Source organism: Vulpes vulpes, chromosome 5, assembly GCF_048418805.1.
Source record: "Vulpes vulpes isolate BD-2025 chromosome 5, VulVul3, whole genome shotgun sequence".
Classification (NCBI taxonomy): Eukaryota; Metazoa; Chordata; class Mammalia; order Carnivora; family Canidae; genus Vulpes; species Vulpes vulpes.
The window spans coordinates 61,418,447-61,435,926 of record NC_132784.1 but is presented as its reverse complement, the minus strand read 5'-3'; the positions used below and the strand labels follow the sequence as shown (position 1 = coordinate 61,435,926).

The window sequence follows — 17,480 nt, the reverse complement described above, 5'->3', positions numbered from 1 at the left end:
AAGTTTGGGCAAAGCCCAAAACCCATGGAAAGCCCCCTTCCCACTGTGACCAGCTATAGACACCTCCTGGCAGTGGAGCAGATGACCCAGAAGGAGTTGGGTGCAGACACTGGTGATGATAGTAACTCTCAGCAAATAAGCACCTGGACCATACTGAGTCCATTGGTTCATTTCAGTGCTTGTCCACATCCCTGAGATGGATACTGTTCTGATTTTACGAATTCCAAAAGGCTAAATACTAGGCCTGAGTTTATGTAGCTGGTCTGAAGCAAAATCAGGATTCAATCATGCCCACGCCAGGCGTGTGCTATACTGTCTCCACCATGCACCAGACACGGCAGCCCCCTCCCACTTGCCCACATGCCATCAGTGACTGCTCTAGAGAGACCGGAGGTTTGGCTTGGGTGCAGTTTCTCTTCAACCACTGAGCTTCAGAATGTGGTGATACCTTCTGGCGTTGCACTTGCCCATTTGATTCCTGAAGAATACGTGAATTCTGTCAGTTTAGTGCTGAGAAAAGCACACCTTTCAGGTGAAACCAAGACTAGGGATCCCAGTAGAGCCAGCCCAGCTGCGCAGACCCTGCCCTTGGGTGGGGTGGTAGTGGATGGGTCATGATCATTCCAACCAGGGGCTGAGGCCTTAGCACCTGGGGCAGTAGTGGACCTACTGGTTCACACCCTTGGAAAAAGATCCCTCAGCAGCAGGAGCTCTTCTTTCTTTCTTTCTTTCTTTTTTTAAGTATTTATTCATGAGAGACACAGAGAGGCAGAGACACAGGCAGAGGGAGAAAGAGGCTCCCTGCAAGGAGCCCAACCCAGGGCTCGATACCAGGACCCCAGGATCACGCCCTGGGGCCAAAGGCAGGTGCTAAACTGCTGAGCCATCCAGGGATCCCCAGAAGCTCTTGTTTCAATCTGGTTTTTTATTCGCTTGCTTTTCCACACTCACTCATGGTCAGGCCTTTCTCAGGGAGCCTTAAAACCAAATTAGCATGGCCAGTTAAAGGCCATGTTGCCACCCTAGGAAAATGCGTATCACTGAGGCCCCACGGTGGCTGGGGGCAGAGCGGCATGACCCAGAAGGAGTTGGGTGCCTTTTCTCTAAATGAGAAAAGGCAGGGCTAAAGCAGTACATGACCCACTCAGCCTGCATTCCTGTAGGAATTCTGGAGGCTGGCAGAGGGTTCTCTGCTGAACTCATGACAGGCTACAGGGACAAGGGGTGAGGGAGGGTAACAGTGGGAAAACAGGAGGAAGTGACTGGCCACCTGTGCACAGCAGTGAGAGAGGCCCTGCGGCCCAGGAGGCACTCCAGGAGGCCCTCACACACCCTGGCTCTGCAGGACCTCCAGGATGGTGCGGAGGATGGCTGCGACTGCCACTGCCCCAGGGTCTGGCTGATCCAGCTTTGCAGAGCTGATGTAACTAGCTCTTCCGGCTCCAGCTTCCATGTTCTTGGTGGCCTGGGCTGCAGCTTCTGCACTCTGGGTGGAAGTGTGGGAGCAGGTTCAAGGACCTTTTACCCTCCTGTCCCAGCTCTGTTAGCACCCCAAGTACTGTCATCAGGGTAGAGAGGTCACCTGTCACCTACCTCTAGCAAGGCAAGAGACTACCATCTACTGAGGGCTTGCAATGTCTTAGATTCTGTCTTGGGGCTCCACATATCTCAAGCCTCAGAGCTACCCGGAGACAGGTACTCCTCTCCACGTTTGGAGGAGGAAACAGGTACAGGAAGGATATTAACTTGCTCAAAGTCCTACAGATATGCGAGCCTGGTGGCTCTAAGTCTGTCTTCCTGGGTCGCTGGGTCCAGCCTCACTCACCTGGACTGCTTTGGTCAAAACTTGGAAAAGATTGGCCCCTGGGTTCTTCCAGGCTTGGAGCTCCTGCCCTGCTGCCCACAGGGAATCCAGCTGGATATGGTGAGGGAGAGGGGACTGAGGATAGGCCCTGCCACTGACAGTGGCCTCCAGGGCTTCCATACTCAAGAGAGGGAAAGGGAAAGGCTGGGCTGAATACATACCATAGTCCTGTCCCCTGGAGCAGCCTTCCCATACCTGGCAGGGAAGGAGGATGAATTAGACTCCCTGCAGGGACTCACTTTGGGGGTAGGGACAGGGCCTGGCTGGGAGCAGGTGACACCATTCACTGCTCCTAGCCCACCCTTGGTCTAAGGCATGGGGTTCTGGCTCACTTCTGCATGGCCTCCAGGCCAGCATCCATGGCAGCAGACCAGGCTGGCAGGTCTGTCTTGGCCTTGAGTGGCTGGGCCGCTGCAGTCAGGAACAGGCCGTAAAGCTGGGGAGGACCAGAACACTGAGCACGTGGGGCTGGCCTGGGCCTCAGGCAGCCTGGCAGCCCACTGTGTCAGCCCTTTGGTCCCAGTGCCTCTTCGTACTCACCGCCCCAGATGAGCCTCCCATCTTCTCCAGGAGCAGGAGGGACAATCTGGAGAGTAGTTGGGCAGGGCTGGCAGGGGGTGGACCCTCCTTCAGCCACCCCTGGATTGCTGCAGGCAGAGAAAAATGAATTCAGAGACCCCTCCCTTCCATCTGCTTGTGCCCTGACCTCATTGGCAGAGACTGAGGGAATCAACCCAGGAGATTCTCAAAGCTCCCTTTCCACATCCTGTGTGCGGTCTGGGCAGGGTTGGGAAATGGGGAATGATAGGGACCTTGGCAGTCACCTAGGAGGTGAGGCCTCCCCCATACACCCTCATCCTGAGATGTTCCGTGCCTCGTTTCCCTGCTTCATTTCTCCTCCTCAGCCCTTTGTACCGCCATCCTCTATCTTAGTCACTGATATTTCCTGTAGCCTGTTCACCTCCCCCACCTGACCATAAGCCACAAGCCTCGGGGGCAGGGAGTTTTATCTGCTTTGCTCACTGTTTTATTCAGAGCATTGAGAGCTGTGCCAGGCCTGGGGTAGGCCTAATTCTTGATAGAACTATGCTGGATAATTAAGAGCTTTTCATTAGTCTCAGTAAGCTGAGAAAAATAAGGACAATTATATTGAGTTTCCCTTGAACCTAAAGTTATTCACTATAAAACTACATTTTGGGATGCCTGGCTGGCTCAGTCGAACATGCGACTCCTGATCTTGGGGCATATACATACACATATACCTACATAAATATGTAATTTTTAAAAGATTACATTTGGGGCCCCTGGGCGGTACAGCTGGTGGTGCAAACCAACTCTTGGTTTCAGCTCAAGTCATGATCTCAGGGTCATAGGATGCCCAGTGTTGGGCTCCACACTTGGCACAGAGTCTGCTTGAGTTTCTCTCTCCCCACAAAATAAATCTTAAAAAGATTACATTTTATTTTGCAATGACCACCCTGCTACATTTGTAGCATTAGGAGAGTCTTTTCTAATAAAAAAAAAAAAAGGTGAAAGGGGTGCCAGATTCTATGAATGATCTCTTGGCAAAATAAAATGTTGGCCATTCCATGTGAACACTCCCCATGCTTTTGAAATTGTTCTGGTTCATGAAATGCCAAAATCTCAGAACCCATATTCTACACCAACCCCTGTCTCCACCCCAGAGGGACCCTAGCATCAACCTCTGGCAGCACGGCTGTGGGTGGTACCACAGTCCCCGTCACCAGCAGCGCGGTCCAGGGCATTCAGATGCTCCTCCAGGCCCAGGAGGGTGGTGCACACCCGCTCCATCACAAGCACCACCCGCTTCAAGGCCAAACCTGCAGATGGAGGACAGTGTGACAGAGGCCCACTTGGCCCTTTCACAGCCCACCTTGACCAGTGTGGGATGTGTGGGTACAAGAGCCCCTGCATATCCTGCACCCTTGGGGCATGGGCCAAAGCCCCAGGGCCACCCGCCACAACAGCAAGGTACCTTCTGCAACAGTGGAATTAGGGGCCTCCAGAGGCTCAGCAGGGGCTGCTCGGGTCCGCTTCCGCCCAGTCACAGAGACTTTGGCCACATTAGGCCAGGCTGATGCCGTAGTTTCAGCATCTAGGGACAGCAGGATGACTCAGAGACACAGGTCAGCTAGTCAGGGATCAAGTGGGGCCTGGACTCCCCACCTGGTGTCTGGCTCCCTCCATATCAATAAGCAAGTACCAAGTGCCTACTATTTATAAGGGAAGCGTCATGGAGGGTCCCTAGGGAGGATCCTAATATCAACTCAAATGAGAGCTGAAGGCTGGAGAAACCACAAAGAGTGTCTCTGTAGAGGTCACGGTCAGCCCTGATGAGGTCTCTCCAAGTCCCCTATGGCTCCTTCTGGCTAAAAGGAGGCCTGGCTTGGATGACCCCAACTTCCAGGTCTCACCAATCAGTTTCAGGAGAGGCTCATCCACCAGCAGAAGGGTGAGAGAAATGCCAGGCATCTCCAGGGCTGACATGAAGGTGCCCACCAGGGCACGGGCGATCTTCACCCCACGGCCCTCTGCAATACCAGAGCATGGGAGTCCATGAGGGAAGGAGGGGAGGCTGGGCGATCATCCTCAGAGCATCAGAGAAGGAAACAGTAAGAGGACAACAAGGACTTTGGAAGCTGGAACCCAAAGTTAGTAGTGAGATGGCCAGATTCCCTCAGGTCATCCCTCAAGGATGCCCCGAACAACCACATTCCCTGGAGGTGCCCCTCTATAGGGCACACAGATGATCACAAGTCTCCTTTATTGAGTTCTAACTGGGTGCCAGGCCCTGCTGCTAAGTGGGATATGTCTGTGTAATCTCACATAATCCTCACAGCAACCCTAAAAGGCAGGAACTACTGTTGTCCCCTCTTCACAGATGAGGAGAGAGGCTCAAGGCACCCAGCAATCAGCTGGCACCATGATGGTCTGGCTTGGGCTAGTCTGCCCACACAGTCCTTGCTCTGGGCCATCACAAGACCCCATCATGGCTACTTCTGTCCAGCTTCACAGGGCTGCAGGGAAAGGTGTGCCAGGGGTTGGGGAGGTCCCCTTCCAGGGTGTGGGGCTCACCCAGAGTGCGGACAGCAGCATCAGCTATGATGCCCACTTCCAGGAATGACAAGCCACCGAGGTTGTTGACCATCAGCACCACTGAGGAACCTGTGTTGCAGACACAACACCCATGTGAGACTCACTAGGTGCCCTGCCCAGAGTAGGAGGAAAGGCTGGGAGACAGCGGGACAACCCCTCACCGGACTGCACAGGCACATGGGACACGTTGGAGGAGGCTGTCATGTGGTCCAGCATGAGTGTCACAATCTCATTGGCACTTGCCATCTGGCAGAGCGAGAGCCAGGAGTGAGTGGTGCTGGAAGGCCTTGGTCTTAGACCAGCCCAGGCCAGGGAGTCCACTTACCTTTATGCGGCACACACCAGCTTCCCCGTGGATCCCTGTGGATAGACTCAGTCACCACTGGCCCATATGAGGGATTCAATCATCATGTTTTTCTCAAGGATTTACAAAGTGCTCAGCACTAGGCTAGGCGCCGTGGATGTGAGGAGTGTGGGGAGCAATGGGCAGAATAATGAAAAAGATACAGTCTCCACTCCCTGGGAGCTTATGGCTGGGTGGTGGACACAGCCAGAGCCTTAACTACTTACCTTTTAACTAGTTAAGTAGCTTTAACTAGAAGCAATCACAGTGAGGCCCCATGGCCTCTGCTCATCACTCTGGAAGCACAATGGGGAGGAAGAGGGGAGATGGGTGGCCTCTGAACCACTTCTGAGAGGAGGCCTGCATTTTGGCTGGGGCATGAGGGCCCAGAAATGGTGTGAGCAAAGGCAAGGAGGTAGGTGGGGCACAGAGCTCCTGTGGCCAGAGCCCTGGGTATGAACAGCAAAGCAGGTAAAGAGACCATGCAGGCTGTGCCAGAAGGGCCTCCAGTGCCCACTTAAAAATACAATGAGGCACCTGGCTGGCTTGGTCAGAAAAGCATATGACTCTTGGTCTTAGGGTTGTGAGTTTGAGTCCCACATTGGGTATACAGATTACTTAAATAAACTGAAAAAAAAAAAAAAAAAAAGCTTAAAAAAGTACTAAGAGCGCTATGGCACCAGGTCCAGGTGAACAAAGAAGACAGCTCCCAGGGTAGAAGATATGGGGAAAATCAGAGCACAGGCAGGGCCAGGCCAAGGGTGGCCCCAAACTTACCCAGGCCTAGCTCTACTTCATCCTGTGAGAGCTCAAAGGTGGGTCTGGAGCCAGGGACACTGCAGGAGGACAAGCTCACTCCCAGGGTCCCTGTGGGAAGTGAGGCATGGAAAGGGTGACTGCTCTGTTCTTGGTGTCAGGTGTCAGGCTGGGCAGAAGCCATTCCTTGGGGGCCCTGCCCACCACAGCCCTCTTCACTGAGCCAGGCTGCCACACTCTTCACCTCACTGGTGAGGGAGAAACACACCTTGGGGACCCAAGGCTATGGGACCCCAGGAATGGCCCCAGGGACTTTCCCTCAGCCCCCAGGGAATCGCCCAGAAAGTCCTTCTATGCACCTGCAGGGAACCTGTGCCTAGTCTGTCCCAAGGTCATCCTTGACCTTCCACCTTCCCCTTCCAAATCCCTGGGCTGGCACTCACCCATGGCCTTGGCAACCACGCTCACCCGATTTGTGATTTCCTCCAGCCCCACACCTGCCTCAGCCAGGGCACCAGCCACCTGTCCCCCCACAGATCAGAGGAAGGAGTCAGTGTGCTGTTTGTGGAGAGAAGGGGCCGGGGCTGTTTCCAGCTGGGCAGAAGGCATACCAGTTCTGTCCCATCAGCCTGGCCCACCCTATTTTGGGCAGAACAATGCACCCTCTGCATTCACAGGGCACCTGCCTGGAATTTTCTAGAACCCCAATCTGTTGGAACCAGAAGGGACTTTGCAAATGTAGAAAGGGGCCCAAAGAAGGGAGGTGACTGGTCCAGTGTCACACAGCTATTTGGCAGCCAGTTTCCTGATGACCAGCCTAGAGTTTTCTCATGGCACATGCATGGCAGCAGCTTCTCCCAACCTGCACACCCACCCACTTTTTGCCAAGCATTTAGTGTGTGCTAAAAAAAAAAAAAGGTGACTGAGTGACAGTCCCAATCTTGGAGAAATTCTGAATCTAGGGTGAGGTTGGGGAAACAGACACAAACCCAACACTAACTGGGAGGGGGTACATCACAACAGGATGGGAGCACTGAGAAGGGAAGCCTCCCCACATGACAGACATCAGAGCTGGCCCTTCATGGAACTGAGGAAGTTAGCCAGGCCAAAGCGGGGTTGAACAGGGAAAGGATTTTCATAGTCTCAGGCTAGGTATCAGCAAAGTCCCAGAGCTGCAGCCAGGTGTGGAGTGAATTGGTATTACGGGAGCCTATGAGGGCTGACAAGAAAGGAATTTAGAAATCAGGGAGGGGGATCCCTGGGTGGCTCAGCGGTTTGGCGCCCGCCTTCGGCCCAGGGCCCGATCCTGGAGTCCTGGGACTGAGTCCCGCGTCAGGCTCCCAGCATGGAGCCTGCTTCTCCCTCTGCCTGTGTCTCTGCCTCTCTCTCTCTCTCTCTCTCTCTCTCTCACTCTCACTCTCATAAATAAATAAAAATAAAATCTTTGAAAAAAAAAAAGAAATCAGGGAGGAGGGACAAATGTGGTGGGCGCTGGCAGCCTTGGTGGCTCAGCGGTTTAGCGCTGCCTTCAGCCCAGGGTGTGATCCTGGACACCTGGGATGGAGTCCCACATCAGGCTCCCTCATGGAGCCTGCTTCTCCCTCTGCCTCTCTGCCTCTCTGTGTCTCTCATGAATAAATAAATAAATTTTTTTATTTTTAATAAATAAAATTTAAAAAAAAGAGTGTGGTGGGCGCCTGACCAAGAAGCCTAGGTTGACTCCTGGAACCCTAGAGGGATTTCAGCAGGCGGACAACCCTGGTCAGATGCACATTTTCAAAAGACACCTTTGGGGCAGTGTGAGGAACACACACGTTGGAGGAGCCTGGCAGGAAGCAGGTGGGGAGCCCAGGGAGGAGCAGCTACAGCCAGCTGGGCATGAGCACATGGGCACCGAACCAAAGCTGGGACAGGAAGGGCAGGGCTCCGAGAGGCATGTGCATTCTAGGGGCAATTCGGAAGTCAGATCACTAGGACAGGGCAACTGGCTCGGTGTGGGGGAAGTAGAGGGAAGGGTCTGGGAAGAATGCTTCGGTTCTGGGCTTAGGTGGTTCAGGGGATGGTGGGCCTTCCTGGATCAGGGAGCACGGGGGAAGGAGTGGTCCTGGGGGGATGGGGTGGCTGGAAAGGTCCAGGTGCTGCCTGGAATGAGAAGGTTGGGGGTGAGGGGTGCTGGCCAGCCAGCGTCCCAGGTGGGAAATCTCACCTTGTGTATGAGCACTGTGCCGCAGAGTCCCCGCCTGCCTGCCTTCTTCAGGACGGTGAAAGCACTATCATCTCCAATGACCACCATCTCCACGGGGATGCCCTCAGCCTGGGCCTGCTCCCGGGCCAGGCCGAAGTTGAGCCGATCCCCAGTGTAGTTCTTCACAATGAGGAGGGTCCCCACTGCAGGAGCAGCCAGCAGGACCCCATCAGTGCCTGCCTTCCCCACAGCAGCCCTCCCACACACTAGGCTTACCTGTGCCTGCCTGGGCCACTGCCCTGATGGCTGCCAGGATGCTGCCCACTGCTGGGGAGGTGAACACAGCCCCCGCGATGACCCCTGTCAGCATCCCCTTCCCTATGAAACCTAGAAATGGAGGAGATGCTGGCTGGGGACCTGTGCCTGCCATCTTCAGGGCTTCCCACGCTCCTGGGCTTCATGGTTTGGTGAGCCCCACTGTGTGCTTGGTGCTGAAAGAGCATCTGGGTCGCCCTCCATAGACCTTTCCTGAAGAGCAGTCTCCTTGGAGAGGCCTCCCCTGATCTCCCAACCGAGGCAGTCATCACCCCATCCCTAGCAACTCCCTGTTCCTTTTCCCTGTTCTCTTGTCTTTGCTACTTCACTACACATGCTTCGGGATACTTTCCTTCACTTACGTGTTTACCTGGTTACAGTCTCCCCAAAGGAGAACAGAAGCTCTGTGAGGGCAGACCCCTATTTTCTGGTTTGCTGTTAGACCCCTAGGGCCCCAAACAGTACCAGGTAACAACAGGTAAGGTTGCTTAGTGGAGGGATGGATTTGTCAAGAGAGATAGGAAAGGTTACAGGGGACAAAGCGTGGTGTCCCCCCCGCCCCGCCCCCACACCCGGAAGTTCTTGAGAAGGCTCACACGCCTGGCACTGAACAGGAAGCAATCCACAACTGTCTGTGTTGCATGTGAAACTGTGGGGTGGGAATTCAGAAAAGGGATACCACCCTAGGTTGGAAATGTCAAGAAGGCTTCATGAGGGAGGGAAAGGGTCAGTGGGGGCCTGGAAAGCCAGGATTCACAGAACTGCCAGGGCCTCAGAGATGATTTGGCCCAACCTTGTGTTTTTAAAGACATACAGATTGAAGCCCAGATAAAGACCATGACTGGCCCCAGATCACAGCCTCAGGGATTGAGACAGTAGGAACCAGGACCACGGTACCTGAGTGGCTCAGTGGTTGAGCATCTACATTTGGCTCAGGTCGTGATCCCAGGGACCTGGGATCAAGTCTGCATCGGGCTCACCACAAGGAGCCTGCTTCTCCCTCTGCCTGTGTCTCTGCCTCTCTCTGTGTGTGTCTCTTATGAATAAATAAATAAAATCTTAAAAAATAAACAAACAAAAAGGAATCAGGACCTGACCAGGGCTCTGTCCTAGCAGCACTGAGGATCTTCCGGGAGCCCCCATCCACTCTGCCTAGCATCTGGCCCCCACCTCTGGCCCAGACTACTCACCAGCATGGGCAGGCTCATGGCCAGAGCCCCCACCTGACAGCAGTGCCACCCGGCCCTTGAGGCTGTCCAGGTCAGAACGGAGGGCCACACGGTGGCCCTGTAGAAGTTGCAGGTTGGGGTTGCAGGCCACCAGACCAGCAAGGGCATCATCAGCACAGCCTGCCACTGTGTTCACCAGCTTCTTGGAGTTCTACAAGAGAAGAGTCAGGAGGAAGTTCCAGGTATAGCGACAGGGACACTCCCATGCTGCCCAGCCACAATGCTATGGTTAAGACTCCTGAGCTAGGGCAGCCCGAGTGGCTCAGTGGTTTAGCGCCGCCTTCAGCCCAGTACCATGTCCGGGCTTCCTGCATGGAGGCTGCTTCTCCCTTTGCCTGTGTCTCTGCCTCTCTCTCTCTCTGTGTCTCTCATAAATAAATAAAAAAATCTTAAAAAAAAAAAAAAAAGACTCCTCAGCCATAAAAACTCCAGGGACACAGCAGTAATTTGAATTGGGCATGACTTTATTAGCTGGATGTTTCTGTGAGTTCTCTATATTTGGGACTACTTATTGACAGCAAAATGTATGGCATGTTTTGGACCGTGGCTTAAATTTACCTGGAAAAAAGCCTCAGTATAAAAAAAGAAAGGAACCAGAGTCTTGAGTCTAGAAAAAATTCATAAAATTAGGGCCCAACAGCCTTCTCCTGTCAGAGGAGAAGCTCCACGCTGAGGCACCTGTGCCAGAAGGTACAAAAGAGACCCCACACTCATTTGCTATTCCAACTAGGGCCTCTGGTACTGGACAAACAACACTTCCTGAGCCTCTCCGGGTTCCTAGTGCAAGGCACTGGGAGTGAAGACATAACAGAATGCTGGTCTTGCCCTTGATGGAAACACAAATATCATTTCCACATGCTATGGGAAGTGCTACACAAGAGGAATGCACTTGTACCACCTCCTCAGTAGATCCTGGGAGTCTCTGCAAAGGATAAGTAGGAGTTAGGAAAGCAAAGAATGTGAGAGCCATGGTGTGGGGTGGTAGGGAAAAAGGAGAGGATATTCTAAGCAGAGGGAGAGTACACACCATGGTGGTAAAATCGTACGGTAGCCGGGCCAGGAAGCCAGTTAGAATGACTTGAGTGACCAATGACCACGAGGAAGAGGTGGGCAGGTCCTCAGAAGCAGAAGGTGGGACCTGGCCATGGGGAAACTCTGGTAGCAGGGTCTCGAGCAACTGGCCTGAAGGTAGAGCTGAGCTGACACAGGGTGCCAGCAGTAGGCAGCCTTGGGGCCAGAGTGGCACAGGGTTTGGGTTTTGCGGTCATGAGCTCTTGGGTTCAAATCCCCTGTCTGCCTCTCACCAGCTGTGAGAACTCAGGGAAGCCACCTTGTTGTTCTGACCTTTGTCTTCTTTAGTGAATCGGTGACTTAATAAACTAGAGTATATACCTGTTATGGAAAAGAACTGAATAAACGACGGTTACTCCCTTTCTCACACAGGCTCTGAAGAGCTGGTGTGAGCTGAACGAGGTTTGTAGAGCAGGCTGCAGCTTCTGCCTCTGTCCCCAAGAGAGACAGCAGCCCAACAGAGGCCCAGAGGGCAGGTTCCCAGCGCCGCCTGGTGGCCCTGGGCAGCACAGCTGAGCCTGTCAAGGGGCATTTCCCTGCAGGCACTTGGTTCCTTTGAGCAAATTCTGGCCTTTCCTGGGCTAAGGAAAGTGGGCTGAGCCCACTTACTCTGGGCTAAGGAGAGCAGCCCAGGTCAGCAGGAAGCAAGCAGAAAAAAAACCCGGTTATTCCTGGCTCTGTTTCCAGGTATTGACTAAAAGCCAGGTGCGGGGTCTAAGTGCTTTTTGAGCATATTTCATTCAATAAATATTCCCAATAACCTATGGAGAAAAGATTGGCATGGAGAGGAAACCAAGGCATAGTTTAATGACTTTGCTAAAGGTCACACAGACAGCAAGTGCCCAGGTCGGCCTGGCTCCAAAGAGAGTTCCATTTTAGCCTTATCATGCTGCTTTCCCCAGGGGCTGAAGGGAGGCTGAGACTGGCAGAGGTCTTGGCCTAGTAAGGACATAGGCTTGTAGCTCTGAGAGCCCTCCGGGGACTGGAATATGCAAAGAAATTGTGATTTGGTCTTAACTTCAAGCCCAGCCTCCAGTGCCATCACCCTCCAAGAATGTGTCCCCCACCTCCACCCCCACCATCCCTGACAGTCCTGCCTGGGATTTGCAACCACTTCTGAAACAGAGCCAGAGGAGGGCTCGGAGACTAGGACCAATCCTGGTTCTCAGTAGCCTGACAGGATGGAAAAGGAAAAGTTGATCAGGCACTGAGTGAGGACCCCAGGATTCTAGTCTGATCAATAGCTCACAGCCACTTGGAGATTGGGCCTTAATCTGCCTCACATTGAGGATGGGGGTGGGGGTGGGGAAAGGCTCAGGGAAGACGAGTCTCTTGTATGAAGGTCTCTGGTTGGTGACAGGCTGAAATTTGAACCCAAGGCTGTCCAAGGCCTGCTTTGGTTTGGATCTAGTTCTAGAGTGGGCCTGGAACAATGCCCAGGGGCATGCTGAGCCTCCCACAGTGTAGATCCTACCTCTGGGACTAGCCCACACTTGTCCCCGGCTCAGGAACAGGCATCAGATCCTTCATGGCTCCTTCTGCTGTTGATATAATGTCTATTCAGAGTAAGTAATTATTAACATTGTAATCTAAGGTTCTAATCTAAACGTATTACCTAGACCAGGACCAGATGGCCCCTGCAGGGACTCAGGAGCTGCAGCCCTGGGCAATGGAGGGAAGTAGGGATCTAGCCCTAAGAGGGAGGGTGACCTTCTCTCTTAACCTCTCTGAATCACAGGCGGCAGCAGCATCTCTTGGTCAGGGTGTAGGGAACTTCAGCATGCCTAGAGCTGGCACCTCCACTGCTCCAAGACCACAGTGTCCTTCTTCTGCCCTGGCCCTCATGGGCACTCACCATGGTGGGGAAGGCTCTAAAGCACGCTGAATCCACACCTTCGCAATGAACTGCCAGAGGATTCGAAATCCTGTGGATGCTCCCCGGGTCTACTCACAGTGAAGGTAGCAGCAGCACCTGAAGAGGGTGACAGTATGAGCTGCTGGAGGCACTGGCAGCCTACTGGCAGTCACGCTTCCAGGGCCCTAGTAATGAGGGAGCTGCCCCAGACTTTGATCCAAGTCCAAACTCTAGTACGTGCACTGGGGATGGGGAAGAGCGTGGGGCTGAGCAAGGTTCACACCTGCGCTTGGCTGCCAGAAGACAGACTGATTCATGTTGGGCATAGGGCTGCCTTTATGCCCGGGAGCAGCACCCTATCTCATCACAAGAGCCGTTACCCACAGAGTAACTTCATCTCTTACATGGGTATTGTGTGCAGTGAATTAGTTTACGAAGACCTTCACACACTTGGTCTTGGCACCACACCAGGAAGGAGGCAACTGAAGCTGTGACTCTGTCTTACTTCTGGGGACCAGACTCAGAGAGCTCTAGTGACTTGTCCAAGATCGTACTGGTAAGAAGGAGCATCCAAAACCAAGCCTAGTCTTTCTACAAAGGCTGTGTTCTTTTACCAGTAATTCAGGGCCTCCAAAGTCAAGCAGAGTCCTTGGTGTGGGAAACCACACAAATAAACTACAAAGACATCTTAGCTCCCTGCAGTTTCAGCCTGTGCAAAGGTATCTTGGGGTCATCCAAGAACTTACGCTGTGTCTGCAACAGAAAGAATTGGCACTAGATCCCCCACCTAGCTCTGCCTCGGCCTGACCGGGCGATCTTAGGTGAACCAAGTCCCCAAACCTCCGCTTCCTCATCCGTAAAAGGGAGGTTGCTTTCTTTTCTAGGCCTCGTGGTTTCCCCTACTCTTTGCAAAGCCTGTCTGATGTGAAGTGGCCTGGAGATTGCGGGGCTGACTGCTTTCCTGGAACATTAACCAGGAAAATTCTAGTTTTGTGTTTGAGGCCAGAATTTGGTACAGCAGCAGGGACGCTAACATAGCCGGGCAAAGGGCCCAGTGGGCTCCTCTAAGTCAGAAAAATAGAACAGTTTTAAAGGGAGAGGCGAGCCTCCTAGTGTCCTTCGAGGTGAGAGGTGAGGCCAGGGTCAGGTGAGGGAACCGGCTGAGAGCGGAGGAACAGGGGGTGCTAGGCAGGGGGAGGTGCGGCCCTCGGCCCTCGGTTCTAGCCGGGGAGGCGCACACACTGCTGTCACCCCCGTCCCCGTCCAGCCCTCTGCAGCACTTCCGGTTCCAAACGAGAAGAGCCTCGACAGCTCCCGGAGCAATGGAAGGCGGAGAGGACAGAATCTACGGATGAGCGAGGGCCACGGACTGGGGCTGAGGGTGGCGGGTAGGCTCCGAGGGCGGAGAGGAAGCCCGCGCAGCCCCCCACCCGCTCGCGCCCGCACCGAACACCTCCGCAGCGGCCGCCGCTCCTCCACGACCCCCGACGGCGCGCTCTCATCCGGGCACTGCGGGCTCCGGCGGTAAGAGACGGGGCGGGGCCTCGGGGCGGGGCCTCCGGGGGCCTCGGGGGCGGGGCCTCGGGGCGGGGCCTCCTTCGATTGGCCGCCTCGGGCTCCGCGAGTCCTCCAAGAGGCCAGGGGAGGCCGTCCCGTGATGCCCCGCGACGCGGCCGCTCTGGCCCGCAACGTGTCTCCGGGGCGGAGGCAGAGGCAGAGGCAGAGGCAGTGGAGTTCGCCGCGCGCGGGTGGGGGCCGCCGTCTCTTCGCCTGTGTCCCTTTCTCTGTCGCTGCGCTCGAGTGCCGCCCCAGACCTCGACATGTCGTACAACTACGTGGTAACGGCCCAGAAGCCCACCGCCGTGAACGGCTGCGTGACCGGTGAGGCTGCCGGGGCAGGAGACCTCGCGAGGGAGGGAGCCGGGGCGAACCGAGGCCTAGGGAGGCCCGCGGCCCCCGGGGCGGCCGGGCGGGGCCGAGTCCCTGGACCGGAAGGTGCCGGCGGCCGAGCTCTCCCCCCACCCCCCCCCGGCCCACGACTTTAGAGAAGCTGCCTTCAGCACGCGCCTTCTGGGGGGCAGAAGCTGCGTGGAGGGTCCCTTCCGTTCTGGGAGGTCGCTTGGCCTTCGGGTACGGGGACGGGCCCACTAGGACAGAGCGAAGTGTGAGTTGATTGTGCGCCGGTGCTTGGGCCCCGAGGTTGGCCTCGTGTGGTCAGGGGAAGGGGCCGGGGTGATGGCGACTTGGAGGGTCAGAATTTCCGTGTCGGAGAGCCTGGGAGGTGCAGGAGGTGGAGGGATGTGAGGAATGTGCGCCTGCACCCGAAGGAGAGTCCTCCTCCTTGCCTGGGGCTGTTGTTTACTCGCGGGGGCTGCTGGAAAAGAGGGTTTGGATGGCCCAGCCCAGTGCTGGGTTTGCCTGTTGGCTCTTTAAGGATTACAGAGGACACAAAATCCAGAACCCGGGAATAATCATCCTGATCCACGTTCTTAGCAGAATACCAAGACTTCAGATTTGTATGTTTATGTAAACTCTAATCATGATTCCAAAACGAAACTCTGTTTTTGGAGAGTGGGAAGCTCTGGAGTGTGGATGGGGTATTAGTTGCCGGTGGGGAAAGCAAGAGGTGTGGACAAAACAGTGTTTTCATGTAAAGCTCAGAATTTGCATTCATTCTGCTGTTAAAGATTTTGTGAGGATTTAAGTAGGGACTGACTGGGGATGAACACTTCCCAGCGTCTCTCTTTTTTTTTTTTCTTCCCAGCGTCTCTTAACTAGGTAAGTCTGCCGCTTGAGTAGGAGAAGTAAAATTTGAGGGCACAGAAGTAAAATCTGAAAGGTTTTCACAGTCTTTGTCAGCTGAAGGACATGCTGCCCTCAGGCCCAATCCAGTTTTCTTAGTCTGATTAGGGAAGTAGCTTTCTTCAATGTACGAAGTGAACTCTTCCGAGGTGCTGGGTTTGGCAAGAAGGAAGTGAATGGAGGGAGCTAGAGAAATATACGAAGTAAATGAGATTTCTGGAGGTTTTTAAGTAGAAGTGATAGGATTATTTAGATACTGTTCTGGCTTCCAAAGTTAGAGGATCTGTTCCTTTCAGGACACTTTACTTCAGCCGAAGACTTGAACCTGTTGATTGCCAAAAACACGAGGTTGGAGATCTATGTGGTCACTGCTGAGGGGCTTCGGCCCGTCAAAGAGGTGGGCATGTATGGGAAGATTGCAGTCATGGAGCTCTTCAGGCCCAAGGTAAGTGCTCTGGGTTGGGCCCAGCAATGAAGAACTGTTTTAGATGGTTTTATGTTGTTTTACAGTTTTGCTTGGGATGAGTGGAATGAGGTTTAGGAGAGAAAAGCTTCTCTTTTGATTGGTGGGTTTCAATTTGTATACTTGAACAAGCTTCCTAGAAGTAGAAGAGAGACTCTAAGAAAAAATTGATGGGGCAGCCCTGGTGGCTCAGCGGTTTAGCGCCGCCTTCAGCCCAGGGTGTGATCCTGGAGACCCTGGATCGAGTCCCACATCAGGCTCCCTGCATGGGGCCTGCTTCTCCCTCTGCCTGTGTCTCTGACTCTTTCTCTGGGTTCTCTCATGAGTAAATAAATAAAATCTTTTTTTAAAAAAAGAAGGGGAAATCAAAGCAGTTTGAAACGTGGGTCACCATACTGATTTGGCGAGTAGGCTCTAGATTAAGGCAGCCCTAGCTTTATTCCTTATTAATTTTATTTATTTATTTATTTAATTTTTTAAAAAATATTTTACTTATTTATTCATGAGCGACAGGGAGAGAGACAGAGACATAGGCAGAGGGAGAAACAGGCTCCATACAAGGATCCTGATGTGGGACTCAACCCCGGGACTCCGGGATCATGCCCTGAGCCAAAGGCAGCTGCTTAACTGCTGAGCCACCCAGGTGCTCCTCCTTATTAATTTTAACTTTAGGTGTCTCTTAACCTTTCAGAGCCTTATTTGCTTGTCTGCAAAATGAGGATAACAGTAGAAAATCTCTGGGTTATTGTGAAGATGAAATATTTTAATAACACAGGAGCTATTACATAGCAAGCATTTGTGTGGTTATCACGGTATTATCATTATTGTAATACAAATGTTTTCACCCGTATTGCTTCATTATATTCTAACTGAATCTGACAAGTAAGCAGTGGATTCAAAATCTTAATTTTAACCCTTTGGACAAAATATTTACTCTTTTGGGGCTCTGTTAATAACTAAGTAAGGCTTTGTAGGTCCATTTTAGCTTCCCTTGTTTTTCATGTTTTATTTTTTCCTCTCTTCAAATAGTTGGAGAAGATTAGAGGAGGCATTATATTCATCTTTCAGAATGAGGTTAGCTTGAGATGGAAACAGACAAGACATTATTGTAGGTAGGGTAGAGATGCACAGTCATTAAAGTGCAGACTAGATGTTTACCAGGTTCAGTTTTGGCCTTTTGCACACACCCTAAGGGTGTGTATTACCTACTCAGTATGGACTTTTCTCTTAGGGAGAAAAGAAAGTTCTTAAAGAATTTAGCATGTTTAAAGAAAGATGTTTAGAGGCTGGGTAGGTATCCTTGTTTGAAAAAGAACTTCTTTTGATGATATTACATTGGTTTCCAGGGGGAGAGCAAGGACCTACTGTTTATCCTGACAGCTAAATACAATGCCTGCATCCTGGAATATAAGCAGAGTGGCGAGAGCATTGATATCATAACGCGAGCCCATGGCAATGTCCAGGTGAGGTGGCTGCTTCA

General features: G+C 53.1%; 2 protein-coding genes across 4 annotated transcripts in view; one reads left to right on the top strand and one right to left on the bottom strand.

Annotated features, from left to right (window-relative positions):
- Positions 1-716: 716 nt before the first annotated feature.
- Positions 717-14,267, bottom strand: TKFC (triokinase and FMN cyclase). 2 transcript variants are annotated; one of them, XM_025987383.2, is made up of 18 exons: positions 14,189-14,267; positions 12,736-12,852; positions 9,771-9,960; positions 8,542-8,652; positions 8,287-8,468; positions 6,524-6,602; positions 6,102-6,191; positions 5,307-5,341; positions 5,143-5,227; positions 4,961-5,050; positions 4,300-4,416; positions 3,861-3,980; positions 3,568-3,705; positions 2,405-2,511; positions 2,197-2,300; positions 2,026-2,059; positions 1,826-1,915; positions 717-1,486 (listed from the first exon to the last, which is right to left on the bottom strand). In XM_025987383.2, the coding sequence occupies exons 2-18, from the start codon at positions 12,736-12,738 to the stop codon at positions 1,325-1,327; spliced, it is 1,737 nt and encodes a 578-aa protein (XP_025843168.1). In that variant the 5' UTR covers positions 12,739-12,852; positions 14,189-14,267; the 3' UTR covers positions 717-1,324. The 2 variants fall into 2 exon arrangements, with proteins under 2 accessions (XP_025843168.1, XP_025843166.1); XM_025987381.2 differs by having other exon boundaries at positions 14,182-14,261.
- Positions 12,808-17,480, top strand: part of DDB1 (damage specific DNA binding protein 1) — a 34,740-nt gene continuing 30,067 nt past the window's right edge. Inside the window, exons 1-4 of one of the 2 annotated variants that reach the window (XM_072758202.1) lie at positions 12,808-13,291; positions 14,003-14,259; positions 15,834-15,982; positions 17,347-17,463. In XM_072758202.1, coding sequence (XP_072614303.1) covers positions 15,941-15,982; positions 17,347-17,463 — 159 coding nt within the window. In that variant the 5' untranslated portion in view covers positions 12,808-13,291; positions 14,003-14,259; positions 15,834-15,940. Of the gene's footprint in view, positions 13,292-14,002; positions 14,260-14,295; positions 14,617-15,833; positions 15,983-17,346; positions 17,464-17,480 lie in introns of those variants that run through there. The other variant, XM_025987374.2, reaches the window with a different exon arrangement.